This window comes from Notolepis coatsorum (assembly GCF_963971535.1).
Source record: "Notolepis coatsorum genome assembly, chromosome: 2".
In the NCBI taxonomy this organism is placed as follows: Eukaryota; Metazoa; Chordata; class Actinopteri; order Aulopiformes; family Paralepididae; genus Notolepis; species Notolepis coatsorum.
In genome coordinates, this window is record NC_140166.1 from 184001427 (window position 1) to 184024295 (window position 22869).

At 46.7% G+C, this 22869-nt stretch overlaps 1 protein-coding gene across 1 annotated transcript; it reads left to right on the forward strand.

Annotated features, from left to right (window-relative positions):
- The first annotated feature begins 3639 nt into the window (after positions 1-3639).
- On the forward strand, positions 3640-21877 carry myoc (myocilin). Its single transcript, XM_084307920.1, has 5 exons — positions 3640-4383; positions 17794-17859; positions 17998-18081; positions 19696-19907; positions 20025-21877. Exons 1-5 carry the CDS (start codon positions 3903-3905, stop codon positions 20598-20600), a joined length of 1419 nt encoding a protein of 472 aa, XP_084164046.1. The 5' UTR covers positions 3640-3902; the 3' UTR covers positions 20601-21877.
- Positions 21878-22869: the final 992 nt, after the last annotated feature.

The following is a 22869-nucleotide window of genomic DNA, read 5'->3' on the forward strand; positions in this document are numbered from 1 at the left end:
TTCGCAGTGTGTCTCGAACCATAACCTCCATTCACTATCAAATAATATGCTTAGTTGTGCATCCTGTGTGTTAGTGTCTACAGTTTAGTCCAGTACGTGTTATTTGTATTATATGCCTCGAATCAAGTCTGTCTCCCAGGCAGTCCTGAGGTCCGGGACCTCTCCTGCATCCCGCCATCAGGTGGGCTAGCAGGTGTGTGTGGGTGTGGACCGCGGAGTGCTGTGTCACACGTGGTCCCGCTTGCACTGTGCGTTCTAGGATGTCTGGTTCCCTTTTTCGCACATTGGTTGTAGTTGACTGCCTCCCCCCCTTCGTTAGGACGGGCGGGTGGACGGGACTCCACTCCTTCCTGGCAGGGGCTTATGGGCCCTCAGGGGGTGCATTTGACGTGGCCACGCGTCCGCTCTGCCCCTTTTGATATCATAATGGCAGAGCGAGATGCGATTGGCCAGTATGAATATATAACGAAGGTTATCCTATAACCCTAGTTATATGAATACTGGCTGAGCGTCTCGCTCTTCAGCGCCCTGAGGTCCCTTGGATGTTTTTCACGTATGGAATTCAAACTTGGAAGGGCGTGGACGTGACCACTCCCTGTGTCTTGTAGGCACGCACAGGAGTAGGCGTGGTCACGTGCAAATGACGTGCATGTGCAATTTTTTCACACGCACAGTAGGTGCAGGAGATACATCTCATAATGGCTAGGGTTATAGGATAACCTTCGTTCTCCAGCTGTTGGCCACATCAGTCCTTGCCCACTTTTGTGGAGCCTGATGGCTACTGGCACAAAGGACTGACCAAGGTGATTTGTGGTATGACTATTCAATAGTGGTGTGTCTATTGTGTTGGTGTGTGTGTGTGTGTGTGTGTGTGTATGTGTGTGTGTGTGTGTGTGTGTGTGTGTGTGTGTGTGTGTGTGTGTGTGTGTGTGTGTGTGTGTGTGTGTGTGTGTGTGTGTGTGTGTGTGTGTGTGTGTGTGTGTGTGTGTGTGTTGGCAGGAATGTGTGTTTTGGTTCTCTGGTTCTGTAGTTTGCCCAGTAATGGATGACCTCAGACACTGGGCATGGCATCAGTTATTACAAGTTATATAAAAGGGAACAGGACCCAGAAAGTGAGAAGGGTGGTTAGCCTCTGCCAACCTGCAGCAGGCATTCTCTCCCCCTCTCTCTCTCTCTCTCTCTCTCTCTCTCTCTCTCTCTCTCTCTCTCTCTCTCTCTCTCTCTCTCTCTCTCTCGCTCTCTCCCCAGCCCCATGCCTCCTTCCTCTCGCCTTTCCCAGTAGCTCCTTCTCCTCCCTCCCTCCCGTGTCTCGTGTCCATGTGGTTTTGCTCTCCCCGCTCCTCCTCTCTTGATCCCGTCTTTCATCCGTCACTCTCCCCCCTCTCCACAACTTCTCACCGTTTTGATATTTCCTGTGAGAGGCCTCGCCCGGGTCATAAATATTGCCCTCAAATCACTGTCTCCCACATCAAACATACATTATTTCATTCATCAGTCCAACCAATTGTACACGCATACCCACGCCGTCTGATCGAAGCGGCTAAATCCCTCTTTTTCTTTTGTTAACCCTCTCAAGGGGAGAGATTTCACTTTTGCTACTCCAGTTTTGAGGACTGAACATTCTAATGAACATTGGATACTGGTAATTGAGAAGCTATAGAGTTTTAGAATTCTGAGAAAACATTACAAATAAATAAATAAACATACACCTGAAAGGGTAGATATGAAGCTGACCCAACGGGTTGAGTCTAACAGTAATCAGACACTGACTTATCACCAGGATAGACATGTAAAGTTCATGTACAGTAGTCCATGTTAACCTTGACCCTTGGCCCATCTGGATTGAGGAATCTGGGACAGGGAATGTTTGGGGCGTCAGCAGGTTTGCCTGGGAGGTCAACAGAGATGGATGGATGAGGAGCAGAGAGGAAACCAAGGAGAACTCAGAGGAAGGAGTGAGGTGTGAAAGGGAGTGAAAGGCAGGTGTGTGTGTGTGTGTGTGTGTGTGTGTGTGTGTGTGTGTGTGTGTGTGTGTGTGTGTGTGTGTGTGTGTGTGTGTGTATCTCCATACATCTGTGTTTCAAATGTAACTATCATCCCAGTTTGATGAAAACAAAGGGATAACTCAATATTGCTGAGCATCATGAAAGAGAAGAGCAGAAAGAAAGATGGAGGGCAGAGGAGAATCATGTGTTCAGACAGTGACTGATAGAGTGACTGATAGAGGAAGAGATGAGTTGCATGTGGTCCCTGGTCAGTAAGCCATGGCTGATGGCATATTAAACCACATAAGAACCTTAGGAGCTGAGTGGAAAAGCATCTGGTCTGTACAAACACACACACACACACACACACACACACACACACACACTCACACACACACACACACACACACACACACACACACACACACACACACACACACACACACACACACACACACACACACACACACACACACACACACACACACACACACACACACACACTCAAAAACACAAAATCACACACACACAAACACACTCAAAAACACAAAATCACACACACACATAAACACAGAATCACCCACTCAAAACATACAGAAGCACACACATATTATGTTACATATATTATTATTATTATTATTATTATTATTATTATTATTATTATTATTATTATTATTATTATTATTATTATTATTATTATTATTATTATTATTATTATTATATTATTTATATACACACACACACACACACACACACACACACACACACACACACACACACACACACACACACACACACACACACACGCACACACACACACACACACACATCATAACAAACCCAATCTCTGCTAAGGGGCGAGCCAGGGCATGATGGGGTCAGCCCACGTATCCTGTTATCGATCGGCTTGTAACCCCGACCCCTCATAATGACGTCCCATATTGCCCACTGACGTGACGTTCTGGCCCCACACCAGTATGAAAGAGGACACCAGCACCTCGGGGGGTAACCGTACACCCTGTGGCCCAGCTTAACCACCCCTGGCTGGGGGCAGGACCTCAGCCACGTCCCCCTGGACATACTGGTTCTGTGTTGAGACAACTGAGTCCCGTATTACAGTTTGATGAGGATCTATCGCCTTTTATGAGACATTTATGAATGAGGATAGTGATGACTCCTGAACCAGATTTGAGCTTTCAACTACAACTACAACAACACACACACACACACACACACACACACACACACACACACACACACACACACACACACACACACACACACACACACACACACACACACACACACACACACACACACACACACACACACACACACACACACACACACACACACACACACACACACACACACACACTCCCTAGGAATGTTTTTGTTGTTGAGACAATCCCCAAAACACACAGCATCCCATTACTCCCTCCCTTTCTCCCCCTTCCCTCTCTCCTTCACTCCCTCCCTACCCTCTCCTCCCATCCCTTCCTCTCCTCAACCTCTCCCTCCCTCCCTCCCTCCCTCCCTCCCTCCCTCCCTCCCTCCCTCCCTCCCTCCCTCCCTATCACCTCTCTCTCTCCCTGCCTTCCAGACTGTATAAATATCAGTGAGCTGCTGGGAGCCGCTCAGAGCTACAGAGCTGAGGAACCTGTCCAGAGAAAACAAGAAAACAAGACCTACCTGACAGGGGGGAAGAGAAGAGAAGAAAAGAAAAAGAAAGACAACACAAGGACATTGGGCCTCAAGAAGATTAAGACAAGGACACAAGCCACAGGTCAAAGAGGAGAGCATTTCATCACAGGAAAGAGAAGGATATAACCTTCAGAGAGAGAGAGAGAACATATAACTATACGTCTGCATAGAGACTCTTATCTGCCAGTGTGTGGAAGGATCCTCTTCTACACCATGTTCCTGCTGCTGTCTATGTGTGTGAGCGCTCTGTTGCTGGGAGGCGAGGCACAGGACCGAGCCAGTCTGTGGAGGGGGAACGACCGGAGTGGGCGATGCCAGTACACCTTCACGGTGCCCAGCCCCAGCGAGGCCAGCTGCCCCCAGACTGGAGGCCCAGAAATGGAAGGTCTGAAGGCCAGACTCAGCCTGCTGGAGGTGCTGGTATCCAGGCTGACCGGAGGGGAAATGGGGCGTCCCGGCGCTGGGGCGGTTGGAGGCTCTCAGCCTGGGCTCCAGGAGGCTCTGGCCAAGGCTACGGGAGAGAAGAACCAGTTACAGGGAGAGAAGCAGCGTCTGGAGAGGGAGATGCAGGGGCTGCAGCGCAGGGTGGAGGAGATGAGGAGGGAGACGGAGAGGTTGAGGAACAAACCCTGTCCTCCACTGGTGGCACCAAGCCCCCCGCGACAGGACAGTGGCCTGGGGAGACCTGCCGGAGGTAAGAGAATACACCCTGCACACTAACTACTGATATATAAGCTTCTTTTTTATGCAATGCAAATTCACTATATGTATCTCCTTTGCTGTATACACATCACTCTCATAATGAAGACGTACGGGCTGATGCACTGACTAGTTTAGACTAGCTGTAGACTAGCTGTAGACTAGCTGTAGACTAGCTGTAGACAGGCTGTAGACTAGCTGTAGACTAGCTGTAGACTAGCTGTAGACAGGCTGTAGACTAGCTGTAGACTAGCTGTAGACAGGCTGTAGACTAGCTGTAGACTAGCTGTAGACTAGCTGTAGACTAGCTGTAGACTAGCTGTAGACTAGCTAGTTGGCTGTAGACTAGCTGTAGACTAGCTGTAGACTAGCTAGTTGGCTGTAAACTGGCTGTAGACTAGCTGTAGACTAGCTAGTTGGCTGTAGACTAGCTGTAGACTAGCTGTAAACTAGCTGTAGACTAGCTGTAGACTAGCTGTAGACTAGCTGTAGACTGGCTGTAGACTGGCTGTAGACTAGCTAGTTGGCTGTATACTGGCTGTAGACTAGCTGTAGACTAGCTAGTTGGCTGTAGACTAGCTGTAGACTAGCTGTAGACTAGCTAGTTGGCTGTAGACTAGCTATAGACTAGCTGTAGACTAGCTGTAGACTAGCTGTAGACAGGCTGTAGACTAGCTGTAGACTAGCTAGTTGGCTGTAGACTAGCTGTAGACTGGCTGTAGACTAGCTGTAGACTAGCTGTAGACTAGCTGTAGACTAGCTGTAGACAGGCTGTAGACTAGCTGTAGACTGGCTGTAGACTAGCTGTAGACTAGCTGTAGACTAGCTGTAGACTGGCTGTAGACTAGCTGTAGACTAGATGTAGACTAGATGTAGACTAGCTGTAGACTAGCTGTAGACTAGCTGTAGACTAGCTGTAGACTGACTGTAGACTAGCTGTAGACTAACTGTAGACAGGCTGTAGACTAGCTGTAGACTGGCTGTAGACTAGCTGTAGACTGACTGTAGACTAGCTGTAGCTGTAGACTGGCTGTAGACTAGCTGTAGACTAGCTATAGACTAGCTGTAGATGAGCTAGTTGGCTGTAGACTCGCTGTAGACTGGCTGTAGACTGGCTGCAGTAGCTGTAGACTAGCTGTAGACTAGCTGTAGACTAGTTGTAGACTGGCTGTAGACTAACTGTAGACTAGCTGTAGACTAGCTGTAGACTAGCTGTAGACTAGCTGTAGACTAGCTGTAGATTAGCTAGTTGGCTGTAGACTCGCTGTAGACTGGCTGTAGACTGGCTGTAGACTAGCTGTAGACTAGCTGTAGACTAGCTGTAGACTAGCTGTAGACTGGCTGTAGACTAGCTGTAGACTAGATGTAGACTAGCTGTAGACTAGCTGTAGACTGGCTGTAGACTGGCTGTAGACTAGATGTAGACTAGCTGTAGACTGGCTGTAGACTGACTGTAGACTAGATGTAGACTAGCTGTAGACTGGCTGTAGACTAGCTGTAGACTAGATGTAGACTAGCTGTAGACTAGCTGTAGACTAGCTGTAGACTAGCTGTAGACTAGCTGTAGACTAGATGTAGACTGGCTATAGACTAGCTGTAGACTAGATGTAGACTGGCTGTAGACTAGCTGTAGACTAGATGTAGACTAGCTGTAGACTAGCTGTAGACTAGCTGTAGACTAGCTGTAGACTAGATGTAGACTGGCTATAGACTAGCTGTAGACTAGATGTAGACTGGCTGTAGACTAGCTGTAGACTAGATGTAGACTAGCTGTAGACTAGCTGTAGACTAGATGTAGACTAGCTGTAGACTAGCTGTAGACTAGCTGTAGACTAGCTGTAGACTAGATGTAGACTGGCTATAGACTAGCTGTAGACTAGATGTAGACTGGCTGTAGACTAGCTGTAGACTAGATGTAGACTAGCTGTAGACTAGATGTAGACTGGCTATAGACTAGCTGTAGACTAGCTGTAGACTGGCTGTAGACTAGCTGTAGACTAGATGTAGACTAGCTGTAGACTAGCTGTAGACTAGCTGTAGACTAGCTGTAGACTAGATGTAGACTGGCTATAGACTAGCTGTAGACTAGATGTAGACTAGATGTAGACTAGCTGTAGACTAGCTGTAGACTAGCTGTAGACTAGATGTAGACTAGCTGTATACTAGCTGTAGACTAGCTGGCTGTAGACTAGATGTAGACTAGCTGTAGACTAGCTGTAGACTAGCTGTAGACTAGCTGTAGACTAGCTGTAGACTAGCTGTAGCTGTAGACTGGCTGTAGACTGACTGTAGACTAGCTGTAGACTAGCTGTAGATTCGCTGTAGATTAGCTAGTTGGCTGTAGACTGGCTGCAGTAGCTGTAGACTAGATGTAGACTAGCTGTAGACTAGATGTAGACAAGCTGTAGACTGGCTGTAGACTAGCTGTAGACTAGCTGTAGACTAGCTGTAGACTGGCTGTAGCTGTAGACTGGCTGTAGACTAGCTATAGACTAGCTGTAGATGAGCTAGTTGGCTGTAGACTAGTTGTAGCTGTAGACTGGCTGTAGACTAGCTGTAGACTAGCTATAGACTAGCTGTAGATGAGCTAGTTGGCTGTAGACTCGCTGTAGACTGGCTGTAGACTGGCTTCAGTAGCTGTAGACTAGCTGTAGACTAGCTGTAGACTAGCTGTAGACTGGCTGTAGACTAGCTGTAGACTAGCTGTAGACTAGCTGTAGACTAGCTGTAGACTGGCTGCAGTAGCTGTAGACTAGCTGTAGACTAGCTGTAGACTGGCTGCAGTAGCTGTAGACTAGCTGTAGACTGGCTGTAGATTAGCTAGTTGGCTGTAGACTAGCTGTAGACTAGCTGTAGACTAGCTGTAGACTGGCTGTAGACTAGCTGTAGACTAGCTGTAGACTAGATGTAGACTAGCTGTAGACTAGCTGTAGACTAGCTGTAGACTAGATGTAGACTAGCTGTAGATTAGATGTAGACTAGATGTAGACTGGCTGTAGACTAGCTGTAGACTAGCTGTAGACTAGATGTAGACTAGCTGTAGACTAGCTGTAGACTAGCTGTAGACTAGCTGTAGACTAGCTGTAGACTAGCTAGTTGGCTGTAGACTAGCTGTAGACTAGCTGTAGACTAGCTGTAGACTAGCTGTAGACTAGCTGTAGATTAGCTGTAGATTAGCTAGTTGGCTGTAGACTGGCTGCAGTAGCTGTAGACTAGATGTAGACTAGCTGTAGACTGGTTGTAGACTAGCTGTAGACTAGCTGTAGACTAGCTATAGACTAGCTGTAGACTAGCTGTAGACTAGCTGTAGACTAGCTGTAGACTAGATGTAGACTAGCTGTAGATTAGCTGTAGATTAGCTAGTTGGCTGTAGACTGGCTGCAGTAGCTGTAGACTAGATGTAGACTAGCTGTAGACTGGCTGTAGACTAGCTGTAGACTAGCTGTAGACTAGCTATAGACTAGCTGTAGACTAGCTGTAGACTAGCTATAGACTAGCTGTAGATTAGCTAGTTGGCTGTAGACTGGCTGCAGTAGCTGTAGACTAGATGGAGACTAGCTGTAGACTAGATTTAGACTAGCTGTAGACTGGCTGTAGACTAGCTGTAGACTAGCTGTAGCTGTAGACTAGCTGTAGACTAGCTGTAGACTGGCTGTAGACTAGCTGTAGACTAGCTGTAGACTAGCTGTAGACTGGCTGTAGACTAGCTGTAGACTAGATGTAGACTGGCTGTAGACTAGCTGTAGACTGGCTGTAGACTAGCTGTAGACTAGATGTAGACTAGCTGTAGACTAGCTATAGACTGGCTGCAGACTAGCTGTAGCTGTAGACTAGCTGTAGACTAGCTGTAGACTAGCTGTAGACTAGATGTAGACTAGCTGTAGACTGGCTGTAGACTAGCTGTAGCTGTAGACTAGCTGTAGACTAGCTGTAGACTAGCTGTAGACTGGCTGTAGACTAGCTGTAGACTAGCTGTAGCTGTAGACTAGCTGTAGACTAGCTGTAGACTAGCTGTAGACTAGCTGTAGACTAGCTGTAGACTAGCTGTAGACTAGCTGTAGACTGGCTGTAGACTAGCTGTAGACTAGCTGTAGACTAGCTGTAAACTAGCTGTAGACTAGCTGTAGACTGGCTGTAGACTAGCTGTAGACTAGCTGTAGACTGGCTGTAGACTAGCTGTAGACTAGCTGTAGACTAGCTGTAGACTAGCTGTAGACTGACTGTAGACTAGCTGTAGACTAGCTGTAGACTAGCTGTAGACTGGCTGCAGTAGCTGTAGACTAGCTGTAGACTAGCTGTAGACTAGCTGTAGACTGGCTGCAGTAGCTGTAGACTAGCTGTAGATTAGCTAGTTGGCTGTAGACTAGTTGTAGACTAGATGTAGACTAGCTAGTTGGCTGTAGACTAGCTGTAGACTAGATGTAGACTAGCTGTAGATTAGCTAGTTGGCTGTAGACTGGCTGTAGACTAGATGTAGACTAGCTGTAGACTAGCTGTAGACTAGCTTGTTGGCTGTAGACTAGCTGTAGACTAGCTGTAGACTAGCTGTAGACTAGCTGTAGACTAGCTGTAGACTAGCTAGTTGGCTGTAGACTAGCTGTAGACTAGCTGTAGACTGGCTGTAGACTGGCTGTAGACTAGCTGTAGACTAGCTGTAGATTAGCTGTAGACTAGCTGTAGACTAGCTGTAGACTAGCTGTAGACTAGCTGTAGACTAGCTGTAGACTGACTGTAGACTAGCTGTAGCTGTAGACTAGCTGTAGACTAGCTGTAGACTAGCTGTAGCTGTAGACTAGCTGTAGACTAGCTGTAGACTCGCTGTAGACTAGCTGTAGACTAGCTGTAGACTAGCTGTAGACTAGCTGTAGACTGACTGTAGACTGACTGTAGACTAGCTGTAGACTAGCTGTAGACTAGATGTAGACTGACTGTAGACTAGCTGTAGACTAGCTGTAGACTAGATGTAGACTGACTGTAGACTAGCTGTAGACTAGCTGTAGACTGACTGTAGACTAGCTGTAGACTAGCTGTAGACTAGCTGTAGACTAGCTGTAGACTAGCTGTAGACTAGCTGTAGACTAGATGTAGACTGACTGTAGACTAGCTGTAGACTAGATGTAGACTGACTGTAGACTAGCTGTAGACTAGCTGTAGACTAGCTGTAGACTGGCTGTAGACTGGCTGTAGACTGGCTGTAGACTAGCTGTAGACTAGCTGTAGACTGGCTGTAGACTGGCTGTAGACTAGCTGTAGACTAGCTGTAGACTGACTGTAGACTGGCTGTAGACTGGCTGTAGACTGGCTGTAGACTGGCTGTAGACTAGCTGTAGACTAGCTGTAGACTAGCTGTAGACTAGCTGTAGACTAGCTGTGGACTGGCTGTGGACTAGCTGTAGACTGGCTGTAGACTAGCTGTAGACTAGCTGTAGACTAGCTGTAGACTAGCTGTAGACTGACTGTAGACTGGCTGTAGACTAGCTGTAGACTAGCTGTAGACTAGCTGTAGACTGGCTGTAGACTGACTGTAGACTAGCTGTAGACTAGCTGTAGACTAGCTGTAGACTAGCTGTAGACTAGCTGTAGACTGGCTGTAGACTAGCTGTAGACTAGCTGTAGCTGTAGACTAGCTGTAGACTAGCTGTAGACTAGCTGTAGACTAGCTGTAGACTGGCTGTAGACTAGCTGTAGACTAGCTGTAGACTAGCTGTAGACTAGCTGTAGACTGGCTGTAGACTAGCTGTAGACTGGCTGTAGACTAGCTGTAGACTAGCTGTAGACTAGCTGTAAACTAGCTGTAGACTAGCTGTAGACTGGCTGTAGACTAGCTGTAGACTAGCTGTAGACTGGCTGTAGACTAGCTGTAGACTGGCTGCAGTAGCTGTAGACTAGCTGTAGACTAGCTGTAGACTGGCTGCAGTAGCTGTAGACTAGCTGTAGATTAGCTAGTTGGCTGTAGACTAGCTGTAGACTAGATGTAGACTAGCTGTAGACTAGCTAGTTGGCTGTAGACTAGCTGTAGACTAGATGTAGACTAGCTGTAGATTAGCTAGTTGGCTGTAGACTGGCTGTAGACTAGATGTAGACTAGCTGTAGACTAGCTGTAGACTAGCTTGTTGGCTGTAGACTAGCTGTAGACTAGCTGTAGACTAGCTGTAGACTAGCTGTAGACTAGCTAGTTGGCTGTAGACTAGCTGTAGACTAGCTGTAGACTGGCTGTAGACTGGCTGTAGACTAGCTGTAGACTAGCTGTAGATTAGCTGTAGACTAGCTGTAGACTAGCTGTAGACTAGCTGTAGACTAGCTGTAGACTAGCTGTAGACTGACTGTAGACTAGCTGTAGCTGTAGACTAGCTGTAGACTAGCTGTAGACTAGCTGTAGCTGTAGACTAGCTGTAGACTAGCTGTAGACTCGCTGTAGACTAGCTGTAGACTAGCTGTAGACTAGCTGTAGACTGACTGTAGACTGACTGTAGACTAGCTGTAGACTAGCTGTAGACTAGATGTAGACTGACTGTAGACTAGCTGTAGACTAGCTGTAGACTAGATGTAGACTGACTGTAGACTAGCTGTAGACTAGCTGTAGACTGACTGTAGACTAGCTGTAGACTAGCTGTAGACTAGCTGTAGACTAGCTGTAGACTAGCTGTAGACTAGCTGTAGACTAGATGTAGACTGACTGTAGACTAGCTGTAGACTAGATGTAGACTGACTGTAGACTAGCTGTAGACTAGCTGTAGACTAGCTGTAGACTGGCTGTAGACTGGCTGTAGACTGGCTGTAGACTAGCTGTAGACTAGCTGTAGACTGGCTGTAGACTGGCTGTAGACTAGCTGTAGACTAGCTGTAGACTAGCTGTAGACTGACTGTAGACTAGCTGTAGACTGGCTGTAGACTGGCTGTAGACTGGCTGTAGACTAGCTGTAGACTAGCTGTAGACTAGCTGTAGACTAGCTGTAGACTGGCTGTGGACTAGCTGTAGACTGGCTGTAGACTGGCTGTAGACTAGCTGTAGACTAGCTGTAGACTAGCTGTAGACTGACTGTAGACTGGCTGTAGACTAGCTGTAGACTAGCTGTAGACTAGCTGTAGACTAGCTGTAGACTGGCTGTAGACTGGCTGTAGACTAGCTGTAGACTAGCTGTAGACTAGCTGTAGACTGGCTGTAGACTAGCTGTAGACTGGCTGTAGACTAGCTGTAGACTGGCTGTAGACTAGCTGTAGACTGGCTGTAGACTGACTGTAGACTAGCTGTAGACTGACTGTAGACTAGCTGTAGACTAGCTGTAGACTGACTGTAGACTAGCTGTAGACTGACTGTAGACTAGCTGTAGACTAGCTGTAGACTGACTGTAGACTAGCTGTAGACTAGCTGTAGACTGACTGTAGACTAGCTGTAGACTGACTGTAGACTAGCTGTAGACTAGCTGTAGACTAGCTGTAGACTAGATGTAGACTAGCTGTAGACTAGCTGTAGACTGACTGTAGACTAGCTGTAGACTAGCTGTAGACTGACTGTAGACTAGCTGTAGACTGGCTGTAGACTGACTGTAGACTAGCTGTAGACTGACTGTAGACTAGCTGTAGACTAGCTGTAGACTGACTGTAGACTAGCTGTAGACTGACTGTAGACTAGCTGTAGACTAGCTGTAGACTGACTGTAGACTAGCTGTAGACTGACTGTAGACTAGCTGTAGACTGACTGTAGACTAGCTGTAGACTGACTGTAGACTAGCTGTAGACTAGCTGTAGACTGACTGTAGACTGACTGTAGACTGACTGTAGACTAGCTGTAGACTGACTGTAGACTGACTGTAGACTAGCTGTAGACTGACTGTAGACTGACTGTAGACTAGCTGTAGACTAGCTGTAGACTGACTGTAGACTAGCTGTAGACTGACTGTAGACTAGCTGTAGACTAGCTGTAGACTAGCTGTAGATTGACTGTAGACTAGCTGTAGACTAGCTGTAGACTAGCTGTAGACTGACTGTACACTAGCTGTAGACTGACTGTAGACTAGCTGTAGACTGACTGTAGACTAGCTGTAGACTGACTGTAGACTAGCTGTAGACTGACTGTATACTAGCTGTAGACTGACTGTAGACAGTCTGATCAGTTTAGTCTGACTGGTGGCCAAGAGGTTAACTGGAACTGAGACCTCATGACACACAAACCGCCTCCTTGTACGGGACGCCGTGCACACGCAGAGCCACACAAGGTGCCAGTGGCGTACGGTACACACACAAGTATGGGGGATTCCATAGTATATATATATGTGGATGTGGGGGTCGGGGGGACGGGGGTCGAGGGTCTCTCTAACAGCCAGGGAGGCTCTCATACCGACAGGGGAGCAAAAGAGGTCCCTCCTGCCACCGTATCCGTGTGCTTTTATAGAAGAGTGAAAGACCTGGGAGGATCCGTGTGTGTCTATGGGTGCGCACACACATACACTCAGTGCGTGTACCTTGGATAGAAAGTGTGTATGTATATTTTACGAGAGAGTGTGTATTTCGAAGCCCCAGCGAGTTTGAAGGAGAGGTCCGGTTTCCGCTGCCTGCTTTCATGCCGCCTTTAAGGGGCGAGTGTGTGACGAGCCAGAGAGGGCAGGCTCCGTGTTTACGAGCAGGTCCAGCTTTATGTGTGGTGTTTCCCCTGCATGGCGGGGGGGGGGTTAGGGGACTGAAACGTGATGCGGGTGTCGGAAGAGGAGGTTCCATCCATGTCCAGGTCTCACCTCTGGCCTTTCGATGACGCCAGACACACAGACCCCCGGTGGGGTCATGGCTGGGAGGGGTGGGGGGAGGGGGAGGGGTGGGTGAGGAGGACACCACTCTTCTAATAGGGCTGGGGGGCCACAGAGGGTGGAGGGGCTGCCTTGGTGCCAAGGGGGGGGGGGTTAAGCTCTGGGATCCTGCGTGTTAGCATCGACCAAACACCACTTCAATTAGCCTGCAGCGCGCCCTTCTATCCATCCAGCCGTGTTCTCTCTCTCACCCCACACCCTCCCTCGTCCTTTCTTCCATTAAGCCCCCCCCCCATCCATCCATCCCCATGTTTGTTCTCCTTGCTGTCTGTCTGTCTGTCTGTGTAGAGCTTGTAAAGCTGAGATTGTCATCCACAGTAAATCCCCCCCTGACTTCCCGGGCGGTCACCCCCTATTCTCAGTCGCCCTGCATTAACAGATCACATATATTTCCCCAGCAAAGCCCAGGTTATCTGCTTAGCTGCTCATGTTGGCACCTGCAGGCTAAAACACACAAAGAAAGCCCCCCCCCCCCCCCCCCCCCCCACACGCACGCACGCACGCACGCAAACACACACACACACACACACACACAACTCAGGGGAATAGCAGACGGTGAACAGATTATAGAAAGCAGAAGAAATATGAGCAGGAACCGGGCAGTCAAAAGTAAAACCATTTGGGAAAACATGGGTATAGAAGTGTGTGTGTGTTTGTGTGTGTGTCTCTGTGTGTTTGTGTGTGTGTCTCTGTGTGAGCGTGTGTGTGTTCGTTCGCAGCACAGCGCTGAAAGTGTCCTCATGGGTGTAAAACATCTCTTTAGGCTAACAACCCATTCAGTAAGACAAACATCAACAAAACATAAATTTAACCACTGAGCTTCTCTGCTACATCTGACATTTATTGGAGTCTGTAAATCAAATAAGGTCATGCATGAATACAATGGGGACACTCCTTAGGATGCTTATCAATCTAATTTAGTCTTTAATACATTATAGGCTAACTTTGTTTAATGACGACGAAAGAACATAGCTATGTGGAATCATCGGCATTTGGCAACACTAGCCAGGAGACTCGTGCTAAGAATTAGAACAATTTAGAACCTGATACAACGTAACATTCTAGAACCTGATAAGAACTTAACATTCGAGAACCTGATACGAAATGTAACATTCTAGAACCCGCAGGAGAAGTGTGCAGGAGGAGCGACACGTGCAGGAGAGAGAGAGAGAGAGAGAGAGAGAGAGAGAGAGAGAGAGAGAGAGAGATAGAGAGAGAGAGAGGGAGGGAGCAGGAGAGAGAGAGAGAGAGGGAGAGAGCGGGAGAGAGAGAGACAGAGGGAGAGAGCGGGAGAGAGAGAGGGAGAGAGAGGGGGAGAGAGGGAGGTTGAGCCTTATTTAAGCAAGCAGCTCTAATGTACAAATAACAGGGGGTTGACGCAAAGACCAGTCGGCGCCTTAAATTGACCCTCCGTAGGGGAACTGGGATGGGAATGTTTAGGTCCAGCCTGAGGTTCTTGATGTTTTGCCTGGTTTCCCCCGATATCCATCACACATGCATATGGCATACACATTCTGTACAAATACACACGCAGAAACTGGCAGGAGAAGTATGTGCGTGTGTGTGTGTGCGCACGCCCCCTGTTTACCTCTGGTGATGAATGGCTGTGCCCTGTGGGAGTTGTGGGTTTATAGTTGAAAGGAGTGATGCGTGAGACATCCTCTTGTACAGAAACATCCATTAACCTGCTCTGCAGACCACAACTCTCAACACACCACTGAGTCATAGCAATGGGAAACACGTCAAACTCAAGACAGGCTTTACTCCTAGATTTCTTTTTCCTTTTGTTTAGTTTTGTTTCAATATTCAGAGGAGCCCACAGTTAAGTCACTAGCTTCGTCTCGCCCCTCTCGTCAAGGCAGCAAATCAACAACAGCTTCCAGATGTTCACTCCATCATTAGGGCTCATTATCAACCTCCAACTGTAAACATCTGAAAACACAGTCACACACATGCACAAGTTCATGCACACACACGCACACTTTCCATCCTCACAGCTCATTCCCATCACATTAGCATGTTAGTATCTTCAAGGCTCAGGGGGAAATAACATCCGCTGCCTCTTCATCTCTGTGTTTATCACACACGCACTGACATGTTTGACACAGTAATTTACCCAGAAGAACCGTAATGGGGGCCAAAGTCAACCCCCTGTCTCTCCTAACCCGTCGCCCAAAGTCAAAGGATGGGGATGTGGTGGGAGGAAAGGAGAGAGACAAGAGGAGGATACGAGGGAGGTGCAGAGGGAAGAGGATGGTGCTGATTGATGCTGCTGCTGCTGTGAGGTCAAGGGGCCAAGAGCACAGGAGTGTCACCCCTCTAGCAGTGTACAAATGATGTGATGAATCTGAGGGGAGAGGAGAAGGATGAGCTGGTCAGTGATCAGAAGTGAAGAGAATACTTGACTATGGCCACCAGTGATGTCATTGGGGACATTAAATCATTGTGTTGTGTTAATTACAGCTCAATGAAGTGATAAGGTAGCAGTCCCTATAAGACAAGGCATTGCTACTGTATGGAGCTGTTTCATGGAGCTGTAATTAACACAACACAAGGGTTCAATGTCCCCAATGACATCACCGGTGACCATATTCAAACTAATTTACTCTCAACGTCAAATTAAATGAATGTGTGCAAGATGTGTGAGGGATTATGTGCAAAATAAATCAGCATTATCTTTGGTGAAATGCCCCTTTAAGTTGGATGAAGAGTTATTGTTATTAAACTTGAGGTAGCAAAAAAGTTATCAGTGATTTTTGGAAAAATGTACGTCGCTAATTAAATTAAATACTCCATTACAGAGTAATTATAATAACTGTAATCAGTTACTTTCCACCTCTGTCAGTGTGTCACTGGAGCGGCTCCAGTTGAACTGGCGTGAGTGTGATAACTGACAGTGATATGAGGGCAAGTAGGGTGATGGATGGGTTTGTTTTGAATGCTGAGGTTACAGTCACGGGACGAGGTGTGGTGTGTTGTATGTTATATGTTGTGTGTTGTCCATGTTATATGCTGTCCGTGTTATTGTGTGTTGTCCATCTTATGTGTTATATGTTGTCCATGTTATATGCTGTGTTGTCCATTATATGTTGTCCATGTTATATGCTGTGTTGTCCATTATATGTTGTCCATGTTATATGTTGTCTGTCATTATATGTTGTCCATGTTATATGCTGTGTGTTCATGTTATATGTTGTCTGTCATTATATGTTGTCCATGTTATATGCTGTGTGTTCATGTTATATGTTGTCTGTCATTATATGTTGTCCATGTTATATGCTGTGTGTTCATGTTATATGTTGTCTGTCATTGTATGTTGTCCATGTTATAAGTTGTCCAAATAAGTGTTGTCCATGTTATATGTATCTGTGTTATTGTGTGTTGTCCATGTTATATATTGACCATATTATTGTGTTGTCCATGTTATATATTGACCATATTATTGTGTTGTCCATGTTATATATTGACCATATTATTGTGTTGTCCATGTTATATATTGACCATATTATAATGTGTGTTGTCCATGTTATATATTGACCATATTATAATGTGTGTTGTCCATGTTATATATTGACCATATTATAATGTGTGTTGTCCATGTTATATGTTGACCATATTATAATGTGTGTTGTCCATGTTATATATTGACCATATTATTGTGTTGTCCATGTTATATGTTGACCATATTATTGTGTTGTCCATGTTATATGTTGACCATATTATTATTGTTTATGTTGTGTGTTGTCCAATTGAGAACAGTCCATGTTGTGTGTTGTCCATGTTGTGTGTTGTCCATGTTGTGTTGTCCATGTTGTGTGTTGTCCATGTTATATATTGAACATATTATTGTGTTGTCCATGTTATATATTGAACATATTATTGTGTTGTCCATGTTATATATTGAACATATTATTGTGTTGTCCATGTTATATGTTGACCATATTATTGTGTTGTCCATGTTATATGTTGACCATATTATTGTGTTGTCCATGTTATATGTTGACCATATTATTGTGTTGTCCATGTTATATGTTGACCATATTATTGTGTTGTCCATGTTATATGTTGACCATATTATTGTGTTGTCCATGTTATATGTTGACCATATTATTATTGTTTATGTTGTGTGTTGTCCAATTGAGAACAGTCCATATTGTGTGTTGTCCATGTTGTGTGTTGTCCATGTTGTGTTGTCCATGTTGTGTGTTGTCCATGTTGTGTTGTCCATGTTGTGTGTTGTCCATGTTGTGTTGTCCATGTTGTGTGTTGTCCATGTTGTGTGTTGTCCATGTTGTGTGTTGTCCATGTTGTGTGTTGTCCATGTTGTGTTGTCCATGTTGTGTGTTGTCCATGTTGTGTGTTGTCCATGGGTCATACTCCACACAGCAGCTGGGAATCCATTCAGAGGTGTTTGTTTCCTGCCGTCACATTCCTTCCTGTCAGTAGCAACACACCTCCCTTTAGGTCCGAGTGTGCAGTGGATACAAAAAACATGAAATACTGTTTTTATAACCACACAAACATTACCTTGAAATTATGGGTACTGTGTGATTAGAATACCAATTCTGAACTACTGTGTGTGTGTGCGTGTGCGTGTGTGACAGGTTCCAGTCAATTGTCTCACCTGATGGGCAGGCCAAACAGGCAGGGAGACTCGGACAGCTTGAGAGGTAAAATATGTTTGTCTTTCATAATTATTTCTGCTTAAGGGATCACAACATTCTTTACTCCTGCTCATCTTCCTCTGTCCATCTTGTAACTGTCTTCCATCCTATCCCCCTCTCTCTCTCTCTCTCTCTCTTTGTCAGACCCAAAGTGGCAGTATGGATCTCCATTGTTCCAGGAGTTGAAGGCTGAGGTGACAGAGGTACCTGCCCCTGATGACAACACAGGTGTGTGTGAGACAGACAAACAAACAGACAGACAGACACACACACACATACACACCACTGATGTATAACACAACTCAGTGAGACACCCACACACAATGCATAATTATGTGCCAACTGTTGCCTATTTCTGCTAAACCGTCCAGGCAGACAGAGTAGCCCACTCGCATCATCCTGTCAGGTCACGGATCACAACAACCCCCCCCCCCCCGTTCTGTGTCCACCTGACCCTGCAAACATGACACTTCAACCATGCTGACAGTCCCAAAACAAATACTACTATTAATACTGCAGCATTTGGGGCGAGAATACCACAGTCATGCCAATCTCCAAGCGTTTCATGTTTATCTCGTAAAAGTGAAGGGGAAGTCATCTCTGACATGCATGATGCGATACAACAAATTATTATTATTCCACCTTCCTCTGGATTGCCTACAACTTTATTTAGTTGTTTACCACTGAGCTGCTTTTCAGAGGGCCTTGTGTAGGTATTCTACAAAGCTTGACTGGACTAAACCGGGGACACATGTGCATGTGCACAACACGTGATTTAACCTCCACCCACAAAGAGTTGCTATAGAGGTACTGTGTATTTATATTGCCCCTTCATATCTAACCCTAAATCCAGTGCTATATCCACCTGCCTGGGGGGGGGTTGATGGTGAAGGTGGGTATTTTAGGAAGTGATAAATATACAGCTCGCCTTATCGTTTTCCCCGCTGAGAGGCTTGAAGTGATGGACGCTGCTCACATGGGGATGAGCTGCAGGCCAGCTGCTTCCGTGTCGGCGGTTCAGGCGAGCTTGCGGTGGTAACAGAGACGTCAGGCTGCGTCTATAGACCCACCGAGAAGTGATCACTAGAGATCTTTCAACAGCTCTCAGATCCCCCTCCTTGTCCTGCATTCTTCTCTCTCCAACAACCATATACTGAGAAAGTTGCTACCGTGTACGTTACTCAACCTGTGACTTCTTATCCGTCTCCTAAGGTCAACTTGTGACTTCTAACTTGTCTCCTAAGGACAACATGTGACTCCTAACTTGTCTCCTAAAGTCCAACTGTGTACTTCTTATGTATAAGCACTGTAAGCACATCACCCCCACCCTCATTCACCTCCACTGGCTTCCTGTAAAATCTCGTGTCACCTTCAAAATCCTCCAGTGCTGACATATAAATCCCTACACACCACCGGCCCTCAATACCTATCCGACCTTCTCCACACCTACACCCCCTCCCGGAATCTCCGTTCCTCTGACACAGGCTTGCTTACCATCCCACAAGCCAGGTTGCGGACCTTCGGGGACAGGGCTTTTAGTGTGGCTGCCCCCACCCTTTGGAACTCCCTCCCCATGGACAATCCATCCACAATGCAAATTCTGTTGTCCAGTTCAAAAACCTGCTGAAGACCAATCTCTTCACCCAGGTCTATGGTCTCAAATGCTCCTGAATATCCCATTCATTTTGTTTTGTTGTTTTTCTTCCGTTCTGTATTTTGTTTCTTAGTTTAGGTCACCGTTATCCTCTCCCCTCCCCCTCTATTGAAAGGCGCTATATAAATTCAAGCCATTATTATTATAATAACTAATTTCTGTCCCTTCACCCATCTCCTTCCACCCAGGCTGTGGTGACCTGGTTTCAGTGGGCGAGCCAGTTACTCACAAGAAGGCCGAGTCTATAGCTGGTAAATATGGTGTGTGGATGCAGGACCCCGAGGCAACGGCCCCTTACGGACCCAACATGGTGTGGCGCATCGACACCGTGGGCTCCGAGGTCCGACAGCTCTTTGGATATGAAGACATGGAGCAACTCTCCAAAGGCTTTCCCTCAAAGGTAGTTATAGGCCTGTATATATATATATATACACAAATATGGCAGTGAGTCATGTTATTCATGTTGTTCCTAGCTCCCCATCATGCCCTAATAATCACATAATTTCCTCCTGTCAAGGTGATGTTGTTACCAGAGGCAGTAGAGAGCACTGGGGCCACTATGTACAGAGGCTCCCTGTACTACCAGAGACGTCGCAGCCGCACCATCCTCCGCTACGACCTGGGCTCCGAGAACATTGCCGCCCGCCGCGACCTGCCGCACGCCGGCTTCCATGGCCAGTTCCCCTACTCCTGGGGAGGCTACACCGACATCGACCTGGCAGTGGACGAGCAGGGCCTGTGGGCCATCTACTCCACCAACAAAGCCAAGGGAGCCATCGTGATCTCAAAGCTGGACCACCACACTCTGGAGGTGAAGAGGAGCTGGGAGACGAGTATCAGGAAGAACGGCGTGGCCAACGCCTTCATCGTCTGCAGCAAGCTGTACACCGTGGCTAGCTACGCATCACCCAACACCACCATCAACTACATGTATGACACGGAGACCAGCCGGGGCAAGGCAGTGGCTGTACCCTTCAAGAACAAGTACCGCTACAACAGTATGATCGACTACTACCCAGCACAGAGGAAGCTCTTCGCCTGGGACAACTTCCATATCGTGTCCTACGACGTCAGGCTGGGCGGCCAGCAGTAAGCCACGTGAGGCTAGAGTTTGAGAGACACTACATGTGAAATTCATAGACCACCACAACACTTCCGGTATTTTCAGCTCATGGGAGAGAGCGGGGGGATACAATGAATGAACGTTGATTAGAGTCTTGACGTAAGTGGTTGTAGCTACGGCTTACGTCAAGGCTCTAATCAACATTAAAAAATGTGTATCCCCGGCGGCTAAGTGGCGCAGTGGGCAAGGCGCTCGCCACTAACGCAGGAGATGCTGGGTTCGAGCCCAACTCTCGGCGTTGCTTCCGGCTTGGCTGGTCGTTCATACTAATACAATTGGCAGTATTAGGGGGGCGGGAAAGCCGGTGGGTGGGGATCAGACGTTGTGGACAGCGACTCCTACAGGTCGGTTGGTGCGCCTGTACAGCAGAATCCGGAAGCAACGGGAGCAGCGTGAGCCTCCCATGCGTTACTCCTCGCCGCTGAGAGGTGTACAGCGTTGTACAGGTGAAAAGATGCGACAGCTGCCTCCTCGTGTACCGGAGGGGACACGTGATGCACGGCTTGGTCCAAATTGCAGCCGACCAGTGGGAGGCATGGTCTAACAACGTTCGAGACAGGGGAGGGTAGAATTGGACAATACAAAATTGGGATGGGAGAAAAAATTTGAAAATGGGGAGAAAAAGTAGATAAAAAATAAAAACATGTGTATCCCTGTGCTCCCTTTCCTCTTACAAGCTCCATGTAACACGGAAGAGCAATGGTCTATCCTACATACCTAGTCACTCATTAGTGACGTTCTCTCGCCTGTCCCTGCTTCAGAGACTCACAGCTTCAGAGCATAACAGTTAGCGGCAGTGGTTAGAATGTGAGACGCCATCAACATCTATGTGTAGTAGCATAGCCTGACTACCAAATTCGGAAGCGTTTTGAAGATGGAGATGGAATGGGACCCTCTCCCCCGGCATGTCTGTTGTTTCAGTGGGAAGGCTTTTGCTGTGGCACAGTCCACAAATGTTTATAGAGGAATTATTTTTCTACAGTTTTGATGTCAGATGTATGATTTTGTTTTTTCTTAAATAACTACTTTAAATTAGGGGGGCTGAACTTTCCAAATGACTCAATCCAGTTAGAGTATGGTTTGCATGTATGATAAATCAATCGCGGTAACCAGTGCTTTAATGGAGAACATGTTAAATAGGCTACAGCTCCGTCAACATGTATTGGAATATTGTATGTATCTGTGCATTCTAGTTTCCATCACTAGGTAATGTCCAAATTCATCATATAATAAACTTTGTCCTACCGAAACAATGAGCCTTGCTGTGTATATGTGGAACTCTATCCCTTGTAGTATTGTACTCAAATTATTTAAATTGCATTTTTCCTCAGCTAGGTAATGACAACACCAATATGCCTGGTCATGAAATGTCTACATGGTGACTCCTAGTGGCCGCATGTGTCCCTTGCATTTGGCTCAAATCCAGTACATTCTTAATTTATCAACCCTTGCATCGAGTAATAGGCTAAACTCTCCATTAAAAACAGACACTTTTTATAACAGCATATTATTTTTTTTATTAGTTTCTGTAACCAAACCAAGAGAATGTAAATAAGACCGTACATATTTTAATACAGCGATGAACCCCTGTACAAGTAAAACAAAAAAACAAACAATCGTTACCCTCTTTCCCTCCCCCCTCCTCCACAATAAGGTCTCACCCCCCCCTGCTTGGGTAGTGGGGAGAGTCTGCCCCCCCCCTTCCCCTGGGGTGCATACTACTGTACATTTCCGAAAAGACCCTCATCACCATGGTAACCCCAAGATTAGAGCGCTATGGGTGGGAGAACCAGTGGAGGTGAGGCAGAGGCAGGAGAGGACAGGACTGATTGCTCCCTCTTCTCCCCCCATAAAGAAAACAAAAAGGTGTCCTTCTGTCCAAACGCTTCCGAACTACAGAATCTTGAGGCTTTATCTCTTAATCTTTCTCCCCCTTTCTTGCCCTTGTTCCCTCTTCTTGAGGGCTGACTGTAAACACGCACAGTTTCTACTGTTTTAGAAAATCGAGCCCTCACCTCTTATGCCTCCAAGTAGCCCTATCCTGCTATATACTAGCTAAGGGCAGGGCACTGAAACTCATTACAGTAGCAGCAGGCCTGGGTGTTTTACAGTAAAGAGCGTGTGTGTGTGTGCATGTGTGTGTGAGAGGGAGACAGCAAGGATGGGTGCAGGAGCAGTAAAGAGGTGTGTGTGTGAGAGAGTCTGGTCATTGATTGGAACATCTCGTCTGCAATATCCA